The sequence below is a fragment of the Camellia sinensis genome, chromosome 8 (assembly GCF_055761805.1).
Source record: "Camellia sinensis isolate YWXY chromosome 8, ASM5576180v1, whole genome shotgun sequence".
In the NCBI taxonomy this organism is placed as follows: domain Eukaryota; kingdom Viridiplantae; phylum Streptophyta; class Magnoliopsida; order Ericales; family Theaceae; genus Camellia; species Camellia sinensis.
The window spans coordinates 86279919-86290880 of record NC_138968.1 but is presented as its reverse complement, the minus strand read 5'-3'; the positions used below and the strand labels follow the sequence as shown (position 1 = coordinate 86290880).

Sequence of the window (10962 nt, the reverse complement as noted above, 5' to 3'; positions counted from 1 at the left end):
GGAAATGTCTTGCTTCTTTGTGATTATATGATAGCATGCTTATGTGACTATGAGGGTATGCGATTAGACTTTTGGGATGTTGTTTGCATCCATTAGTTTTCTTGAAGTCTTTGTAGAAGGGTAATTGATCACTACTCATTCTACTAAGAATTCTTGGTTTCTCATGGGACAAATCTCATCACTGAAGGATAATTTGTATATGTCTATGTGACTAAAGTGCTTATGTGAAGTGAATTAAATTGTTTGTGTAATAGAATGTATATAGTTGCTTTAACCTAACGTGTGAAGTTAGTGGTGAGCACATTTGGAATTATGTGCAAAGTTATTTATCTTGTCTCTCAATTAGGATGTCAGGAAGAGTTCAGACTCGAGGTGGTAGGGGTGGAAGGTGAGGTCGAGGTCACCGGGATGTATTTGAGGTGCCGGTCCAAGAGGTCCCGGTACAAGAAGAGGGTTTAGGCCAAGCTGACATGGCCAAACAAGTGGGGCAAGTGGAGGTGCCTGGGCAAGCCGGCCAAGCCGCAATGGGGGCTCTAGCCCGAGAGATGGCGGGGGCATTGAGGGAGTCCATGAACATTTTGAGGACGGTGACCCAAGCGAGGGAGAATGTTGTAGAGACTAGAGCTAGCTTCCTCATGAGGGAGTTCTTAAGGGCCAAGCCGGATGAATTCCATGGCGGGCCCGATCCAAAGAAGGCGGACGAATGGTTGGAACAAACCGTGAAGACCTTTGATATGCTCCATATAGATGATGGCGAGTTTAGGGTGACCCTTGCTAGTTATTACCTCAAAGGTGACGCCGACCAATGGTGGAAATATGCCAAAAGCCGAGTAGCACCAACATGGGAGGCGTTTGTGGCAGCCTTCCAAGACAAATATCTACCTCCCACGGCTAGGGAGAGACTGAGGCAGGAATTCAGGGACCTTAAGCAACTAAATATGTCTGTGGCCGAATTTGAAGCGGCCTTCTCTAGCTTGTCCCGATTTGCATCGGAATTGGTAGTGACGGAGGAGCGCCGTTGCTTTGAGTTTGAGCATAGGTTGAGGACGAAGATCCTATTCAAGGTGGCCGGGAACATGATCCGGAATTATGATCGCCTTGTGGAGGTAGCCGCACATGTGGAGATTACGGTGGAGGCCGAAAAGGAGACTTCGGAATTCAAGGTGTAGGAGCCATGGATCACATGGGGATTATAGGCCCAATAAGAAGGGAAAGAGTAATTTTTCATCCCAATCCCAGCCCCAGCAGTAGCAGTCTAGATCCATCTTTCTCTTGCCTAGTGTGGGCTCGAGAAGAGGTGCACCGAGTGGGTTTTCTTGCTTTAAGTGTGGCCAACCGGGTCACAAGGCCTTTGCATGCCCACAGAAGGGGGAAGGACAGCAAATGTTACCACCACCACCACTATATGATCCCAGAGCTAGTCCCAATCACAAAGCAGGGGGCAGGGGCCTACCTGTTTCCAGTGTGGTCAGTCAGGGCACATGAAGAGAGCTTGCCCGCAGTTAGGAGGCGCATTTGGCGCATTCGGGTCAAGGCAGACCCAGAGTCATCAGCAGACCCATTCAGTCCAGACTTCGAGAGTCCATCAGGGAGCCACTTCGGCTCAGTCAGTACAGCAGGCCTATGCTCCGAGGGATGAGCAGATTGACCAGAGGCCACAGGGGCGCGTGTATGCTGTTACAGCGCCAAAGCAGTTGGCAAGGCCCTTAGTTGTGATAGGTATTTTTATTGTGTGTGCTTCCTTGGCCAGTGTGTTGATAGATATGGGTGCGTCTCATTCATTCATATCTGCTGCATTTGCATCTGCATTGGGGTTAGAGGTGGCACAATTAGCTTCTCCACTCAGAGTAGAGTCTCCAGTTGGGGGTACAGTTGACTTAGATCGGGAATGCCGTGGTTGTGAGATAGAGGTTGTCGGACGTAGACTTCCGTTTGCTGGTGTGTTGTTAGACATGTCCAGTTTTGATGTCATTCTAGGCATGGATTGGTTGTCTTCGTATCGGGCAGTGATTGATTGTTTTCGACAGAGGGTCACAGTGTGCACTACGAGTGGGGATTGTTTTTACTTTCTGGGAGACCGGGGTGATAGAATTTTTTCGCCAGTCTTTGATCCTCATAGTAGGAATGAGCTTAGTGGTCTCCTTGCTGCTCTCTTGGATAGTGGAGGTGACGGGGCTCGAGTAGAGTTGCCAAGGGTAGTGTGTGAATACCCGAATGTGTTTCCGGAAGACCTTACTAGTTTGCCACCCCACCAGGAGATCTAGTTCACCATTGACCTAGTGCCTGGAACGGCACCAATTTCCATGGCGCCGTATAGATTTGCGCCTGCGGAATTGCATGAGTTGAAGATCCAACTCCAAGAGCTTTTAGACAAGGGCTTTATTTGCCCTAGTACGTCACCTTGGAGAGCACTAGCTCTCTTTGCGAAGAAGAAGGATGGGTCATTGCGATTATGCATCGATTACCATAAGTTGAATCGAGTCACCATTAAGAAAAAATACCCTTTACCCAGAATAAATGACTTGTTTGATTAACTTAGAGGGTCTTGTTGCTTTTTGAAGATAGACTTGAGGTTGGGGTACCACCAGTTAAGAGTCTGGGAAGAGGACATCTAGAAAACGGCCTTTCGTACATGTTATGGCCACTATGAGTTCCTTGTAATGCCATTTGGATTGACTAGCGCACTGGGTTCTTTCAGGGATTTGATGAACCGGATATTTAGGGAGTACTTGGATCGTTTTGTGGTCGTCTTCGTGGACGACATTCTTATCTATTCGACCTCCGAGGAGGAACATGAGACTCACTTAAGGATAGTGCTAGACTTGCTTAGGGAGCATCAGTTGTATGTCAAATTTAAGAAATGTGAATTTTGGCTCACCAAGGTGAAGTTTTTGGGTCATGTTGTGTCAAGTGATGGGGTAACTGTATATTCTTCAAAGATAGATTCTGTGTAAGATTGGGAAAAAACTAAGATTGTTTTTGAGATCCGGAGTTTCTTAGGATTGGCGGGGTACTATCAACGTTTTATGAGGGATTTTTCTAGACTAGCGGCTCCTTTGACTAGATTAACTAGAAAAGGGGTTAAGTTTGCGTGGAGCGAGGCTTGTGAGAAGTCTTTTCAAGAGCAAAAAACTAGATTGACCATGGTACCGGTGTTGATCATTCCAGAGAGAGGTTTGGGGTATACCGTCTTTTGTGATGCTTCTCGGGATGGGCTTGGTTGTGTTTTGATGCAAGAGGGAAAGGTTGTAGCGTATGGCTCCCAACAGTTGAAAACTCATGAGAAGAATTATCCTACCCACGACTTAGAGCTAGCTGCAGTAGTGTTTGCCTCGAAGATTTGGAGGCACTACTTGTATGGTGAGAAGTTTGAAGTTTTCTCTGACTATAAGAGCCTGAAATATTTGTTCTTCCAGAAAGATTTGAATTTGCGTCAACGGAGGTGGATGGAATTTTTAGAAGACTATAATTTTGAGTTACACTATCATCCGGGGAAGGCCAATGTAGTGGCCGATGACTTAAGCCAAAAAACCGTGAGTAGCTTGGCGAGTATGGCCATTCGGGAGTGGGTTATGTTGGGTGAAGTCGATAAGTTTAGGTTGCAATTGGGCGAGTCTGAAGAAAGTGCTACATTATTTACCTTGAGTGCTCAGCCTGTTTTGATTAGTAAAGTTATAGAGGCATAGCAGAGAGACCGAGAAGTGGAGTTAATTCGGGATAGAATCTCTAATGGGAAGGAAGAGAAGGGTTTGAACATTCACTCGGATCAGAGTGTACGTTACCTAAATCGTTTGCTTGTGCCGAAATCTTGTAGAGAGGAAGTGCTTCGGGAGTTCCATCACTCACGCCTTGCGGTATATCTGAAAGGCACCAAAATGTATCGAGACCTTAGCCGTCAGTTTTGGTGGAGGGGTATGAAGCGGGATGTCGCATCCTTCGTGTCGAAGTGCCTTAATTGTCAACAAGTCAAGGCCGAGCACCAGAGACCAGCGGGTTTGTTACAACCCTTACCTATAGCCGAGTAGAAATGGGAGCACGTGACCATGGATTTCGTAGTTGGGCTTCCTAGAACGCAGCGGGGCAATGACGCCATTTGGGTAATTGTTGATAGGTTGACTAAGTTCACACATTTCATTCCAATGCGCACTAGCGACATAGTTGAGCACTTGGTAGAGTTGTACGTTAGAGAGATAGTTCGGCTTCATGGGGTTCCGGTAACCATTGTATCAGATAGAGACCCTCGTTTCATAGCCCGGTTATGGCAAAGTCTTCAAGAGGCGTTGGGAACCAAGTTGGCGTTTATCACCTCTTATCACCACCAAACCGATGGGCAATCGGAACGTATAATACAGCTTTTGGAAGATATGCTTAGAGCTTGTGTCCTAGATTTCAAGGGGTCTTGGAAGGGGCACTTACCATTGATTGAGTTTGCTTACAACAATAGCTAACAGGCTAGTATCGAGATGGCACCATTTGAGGCCATGTATGGCCGACCTTGTAGGTCACCGGTTTGTTGGGCCGAGGTGGGGGATGCATCGTTGTTGGGTCCGAAGATTGTTAGGGAGACTACCGAGAAAGTTGCACTCATTCGGAAGAGATTAGCCACGACTCAAAGCCGACAGAAAAGTTATGCCGATAAGAGGTGGCAACCCTTATCTTTTGAAGTAGGTGATCACGTGTTCCTTAAGATCTCAGCCAGGCGAGGTTTGATGTGGTTCGGTAAAAGTGGTAAGTTGTCTCTGAGGTTTATTGGGTCGTTCGAGATACTGGAAAGGATTAGGGAAATGGCATATCGGCTAGCCTTACCACCACAACTTTCGGGGGCTCACAATGTGTTTCACGTGTCTATGCTTAGGAAGTACGAGTCTGACCCTTCTCACGTGTTAGATTGGGTTGATTTGGAGGTAGATGAGGATGCCTCTTATGAGGAGCGACCGGTTCAAATCCTAGATACCCGGGAGCAAGTATTGTGAGGTAAGACCATACCGTTAGTGAAGGTGTTGTGGAGACACCATGGGATTGAGGAAGCAACTTCGGAAAGGGAGGCAGAAGTCCGCGCCAAGTACCCGGATTTATTTGAGCATGTTTAGTTGATTTGATTTAAATTTGTAATGTTTCCTTATGGTGAGTGGAAAATGTGTTAAATTGATGATCAAATATTGTTGTATGTATTGTTAAATTGAGTATGAGGTTGTGTAGGCATGATGTTTTGCTATGGATGGCTTACTTTATATGTCTTGTATAAGCACATATTGTTTTGATGAAATGATGATGAGAGGAATGATAAATGATAGTTGAACATAAATGTTACGACTTGAGAATGTTGTTGAATTGATTAAAATTGCTACAACTTTGGTTTGGTGTTTTGTTTAAATTTCAAGGACGAAATTTCCTATGGTGGGGAGGTTATAATGGCCGGGTTTCCTTTCTTCTCTTTTCCCTTTCCCTTTGGCTTCGTCCTCCCATGTTTCTGTTGGATTTGAAACGTCCGGAAGTTATTTCAAAATTTAAAACTCTCGTTCTTGTGTGTGTGTCGTTGTTAAAGTTTCTTATTCCGGGAAGTGCGGAGTCGGGTCCGGGGTGCTGGGAGCGAAACAGAATTTTCTAGGCCAAGGCCGCACGTGCGAGAGTGGGGGACTTGAGTGAGTTGCACACTGCCTAAAAGGTAGGTACGGGCTGAGGTACAGATGGGGCACCGCACATGTGCGGGTGAGGGTCGCATGTGCGGGAAGGGCGCTTCGCACGTGCGGGGAAGGGCGCTGCACGTGCGGGAATCTGGGCAGTTCGGGGCTCTGTTTTTCTTACATCCTAGGGCCGAATTTATTTCATTTCCTACACCTCTCTCCCACTCTAAAAGTTATGTTAACTCCCCCTTCTCTCTAGAAATCATCCCCAAACATTAAAGACTTTTTGATTCTTGACATCCTTGAGTTTAGATCATCATCAACTCTCTTAATCTTGGAGATTTAAGGCAAGAGCTTCATTTGGACAGTGGAAATCAAGCTTCCTCTCATCTTCAAATTAGGGTTTCCCTTCTTCTTCTTCATCAAGCTTGAGGTATGGTTATTCTTGAGTTATATATACAGTTTTGCTATTTGATGATGATTTAAGAGTTTCCATTAGATTTAAAATTTTTAATCTTGTGTTTTTTTCAAAATGTAGAGATTTCCTTCAAAAAAAGGCTTTGCTCTAAACTTTAAAAATGTAAATTATCTTGAGGGATTCATCATGTTGATCTATGACAAATGTTTTGATGAGGGTTTCCACAAACAAAAAGGGGAAGTGATTATCTTGAGGGAAAAACCCTAGAAATTGGGGGATTTTGAAAACACATGGAAATACTTGTGAAACTCTTTACTATTTTGTATTATGATGATGGGTGAGATGATATTATTGCAAAGTTGTTAAAAATGTTGAAAATGTATGTTGTTGGGAGTGATGAATGACTTTGTATCATGTATATGAAACTTCGTAAGATCTTGGAATTGTGTTGAGAACATGGTTTGCCTTGAAAGGATTATTTGTTGTAAATTGTTGCTGTGAGAAATGGTGGGCACATGGATGTTTTGAGAAATGGCTTGAAAGGAAGAAACGAGGAGTGGGATTCAATCGATGTTGTTGTAGAGATGTCTTGAGAATAGAAATTTATGTTTTGATATAGTGATTGATGCATCATATTTCAATTGAGTTACTAACATCATTGTGCATCTTGGTATGTGTTGGAAAACATTTTTATTGGGGGAGAATACATATTGTAAAGAAAACTACGATAGTATACATGGGGTAAATACATGGTAAGTCCAGATAGGGGGTGTAGTTGAACTTGTTAAGTTGGCCTGAGTGTCCATGGTGAAAGACCAGAAAACCACGCGGATAGGTGTCCAGCCGTCCGGTTAATATCAGTAAAAATGACAATTTGGTAGTACTCATAGAGTCCACTTGCAGACACCAGCCTAGGGATTACCAGTGTCATATTTACTGCCCCTATTGAGTTAATAATGGAAGTTTGAAGTTAACGAGATCACATGAGGATATCGAGAGTATGGTGAAGTTGAAATAATGCATTGAAAAGAATCTTTTCCTCATTTCTTAATCTTGGCATGGCATTGCATCTACATTTGTTTTTATATTGAGGAAAAAACATAACTGTATATACTTTGTGAGAATTTCTCTACTGGGCTTTATGCTCACCCCTATGGGATTTGGTGCAGGTAAAGATGTGGTGATCCCGCCGAACTGAGGGCGTGGATATTTTTGAGAAGAGTAAAGTAGCTCTTTTATTTTGTTGTAATTCCATTGTGAGCCAAGGGCTAATGTGTAGGGGTTGTATAAACCATTTTTATGTAACCGGGTTCATGCCTTGGAAGATGTAAGCCCTTAAGGGCATTGTATTGTTTTGAGAATGGATGCTTTACATGCTACAGATTGATATGTTTTGTATCGATGAATGTATATCTGCATGTAAAACCTTTGTAAAGACTCATTATTAATTATGCAAAGATGGGCAGATTATTGCCATTGTTGGGTGAATGTTGATCATATGTGGGTAGTTCATGTTGAATTATTTCGGGGCTTTACACAATACTCCATTGTGATCAAATTCCATATCTCTATCAATGTAATACCATGATATAATCTCAAGAGGTAATATAATAATGTCAATGTTCATGTGTTTACACTATGTAAATCAACATCTTCCAACTTAGTCTTTTCAAGATAATTCAACAGTATCCCTTTCAAAACAATTGAACAATATTCTTTATACACAACAAACTTCCAAACTCAAACATTTTCTTACCTTTCCAAGGATCTCCTCGTTTAAATACCAACATGGTAATTCTCTATCAATTACCAAAGCCAAAACTTCTAAACAATAGGTTCATCAATTTCTAACTCACATATTTTATCAATGAAATGTAATTACAATCTTTCCAAAATTCATCACCATTCCAAACATTAAATAGAATCAAATTCTCATTTTTCTTATGCAAATAAAATCTGGAGATCTTCAAGTTAAATCATAATTCTTACTAAGCATAAGTGAATATTCCAACACTTAATCAATTATATCAAAATCTTCTCTTGACTATAATTATAAAATATAACATGGGTGTTCATTTTCCAATTATGAACATTAACCCCATCAAATTAAATCAAGGAAAATAAATAAGTAAATAAAATTTTTTGATAACTCATTCTTGTTTTAATCCAATTTATTCATTTGCTCCAAACGAGCGAAAATCATATTCTTTTCTTTTCTTATCAAAATCCGCCAAAAACAACTCCAATATCTCATATATGAATTTTTGGTAATATTATAATAACATAACTCAACTAGTAAAACTAGAGACCAAATACCATACTACGTCAACTTAATCTCGCTTATTTCTCCAAATCTCATACATGGTCAACATCATCACTTTTAATCTCATAATATTAAAAGTTACGAATTAAACCCAATAACCCCCTTTAATTACGAAGGATTTTAAATATTAACCAAACTAATTTAATTCATCAATTTAGTAAGTCCATTATGTTCACCGTCTTCCAAATTAATAACACCAAACACAACTTCACATGTCTCATCTCTCAAATGCACCCACATTTCATGTCTAGCTAATTTTCCCAAATCTCTACAAACAATAATTTCACAACTTTTCTAAAATTAATAAATCAACATTCACAAAACATCATAAATATAACCTTAGAGTTTTTAAATCCCAAAAACACTCTATAATTCCAACTTAACAATTTACCCAGTATTCATAAACATCAATTTATTTTCTCAAAAATAAATTCTAAAATCAAGGATGAGATAATATTTCAACATTTCCTTTATCAAAATAAATTATTTAACCATAATATGAGATAGATAAAACTCATACAACTATTATAATTAAATTTCAGATTTTTATTAAAAAAAATGATCAACACAAGGTGATTTTCCCAAATCAATCTCAAAATATCAATATTCTTAACATTTCAACATCATTTTTCTTCCAAAAGTTTCCAAACAAAAATTTGAGAAATATATATGTACAATACCTCCTATAATGATATATTTTCTCAAAATAACCTTAACATAACTTTAAAGTAATAATATGCAAAAAGTCCCTACCTCAAATATTAAGAAAAACAAATCCGAAAATGCAAACATCGCTCGATCATGGATTTGAGACCACCATTGCGAAGACCACGACGAGCTCTCTGACTTTCATTTACAACACTTTTGCAAAATCTCACTCTAAGGACTCCCATTTGAAGCTCAAAGATTGAGCAACCATGGAGGAAAAAGAGAGAGAGAGAGAGAGAGAGAGAGAGAGAGAGAGAGAGAGAGAGGGCAGAGCCCTCTGCCCAAAATGAAGGGAAAGAAAAGGAAGAAGGAAAGAAGAGAAAGGGAGAAGGCGTGGGAAACAACCCCACGTGGGTTCACTTCCCCAAAAATTTGGTTTCCCAAAAAATATATAATTTTTGTAATAATACCTCAAAATTTTACAACATAAATTATAAAATAATATAATTTTTTCTCACCACAAAATATAGTCTTTTGTTCACTACCCAAAATATACCCAATTTCACTCTTTATAAAATATATAATTTTTCACCGTATGGTACACATTATGAAATGAACTATCAAATATTTATTATAATCCTATATAATAAATAATAACAACTCCCAAGGTGGTCACTACCAATCACATAATTAAAAAGGAGCAAACAGTTAAACATGAGTCATTAAACAAACTCAAACTAAATTAAATCGAAATTATGGATCTTGAATTAAATTTTCGCTCACAAACCAAACATCACCCAATTATATATCAAAGTAGACCCAACAAACTTTATCTCAAGTCATGGTTTACAAACCCAAAACTCAATTTCAAATTCCGCTATAAATTAAACTGAACACCAATTAGTCCGCAAATTTTTTTATAAAATAAATATTCATCAATTAATTCTTGAAATTTTTATCCAATGTGCTAGACTCATATGGGAACGATATACTAAAAAAATTATAATTTCAGAAATTCAAAATTATATTTTTAAAAAAAATTATTACAAAATTGAATCATTTTCACACATAACTTTACACAACACTCCAATCCAAATATTACTTAATTAATTTATGCATTGACTATTTAAAAGAAAATATTTTGGGACATTACATCCAGGCCCAAGTAGCGGAGGTAGGGCCATCTTTTCTGAAGCGAAAGTTCTTCTAGTTGAATCCGGATGAGTTTGTGGGTGATCCCAAGGAGCCACTGAAAGCAGATGAGTGGCTAGAGCACATAACAAAAATGTTTGAGATGCTTGGCATCGAGGACAACTAGCTGAGAGAGTGACCTTGGCATCTTTTCAACTGAAGGGAAATGCTAGTCAGTGGTGGAAGTATGCGCGTAGGCGCATTAGGGTGACTTGGGACGCCTTTGTTAATGCCTTCCAGAACATGTATTAGCCTCCAACCGTTAGGGAGAACTTGAGGGATCAGTTTGCTCAACTCAAGCAGTTGAACACACCGGTGGCCGAGTTTGAGGCAGCATTTACTAGCCTCTCTAGGTTTGCTCCAGAATTAGTGGCGACTGAGGAATGCCGTTGTTTGGAGTTCGAGAAAAGGTTGAGGACCGGAGTCTTGTTCAGAGTGGTTGGGTCTATGATTAGAGACTATGGATGCCTTGTGGAAACGACGACTTATCTTGAGACCATGAAGCAGATGGAGGAAAAGATGATGAGGGGCTCCAAGAGGGGTCAGGAGGTACAGGGAGACTATAAGCGACAGACGGGTTCTAACCCTCAGCAATTCCAAGGAGCTTAGCCAAGGTCCACTTTTCCAGTGCTAAGTTTGGGCTCTAGAAGAGGTGCTTAGGGAGATTTTACTTGTTTTAACTGTGGTTAGTTGGGCCACAAGTCTCCAGCTTGCCTGCAGAGAGGAAGAGAGCAATAATCAGCATTGTCTTCAGCTCG

General features: G+C 40.5%; 1 protein-coding gene across 1 annotated transcript; it reads left to right on the top strand.

The window, feature by feature from the left end:
- The first annotated feature begins 524 nt into the window (after window positions 1-524).
- LOC145797870 (uncharacterized) lies at window positions 525-1169 on the top strand. The gene has a single exon (XM_082885302.1). It carries the CDS (start codon window positions 525-527, stop codon window positions 1167-1169), a length of 645 nt encoding a protein of 214 aa, XP_082741428.1.
- The last annotated feature ends 9793 nt before the right edge of the window (window positions 1170-10962 follow it).

Coding starts and splice junctions, on each gene's coding strand:
- LOC145797870 (XM_082885302.1), top strand. CDS start 525: ATGGGGGCTCTAGCCCGAGAGATGGCGGGGGCATTGAGGGAGTCCATG.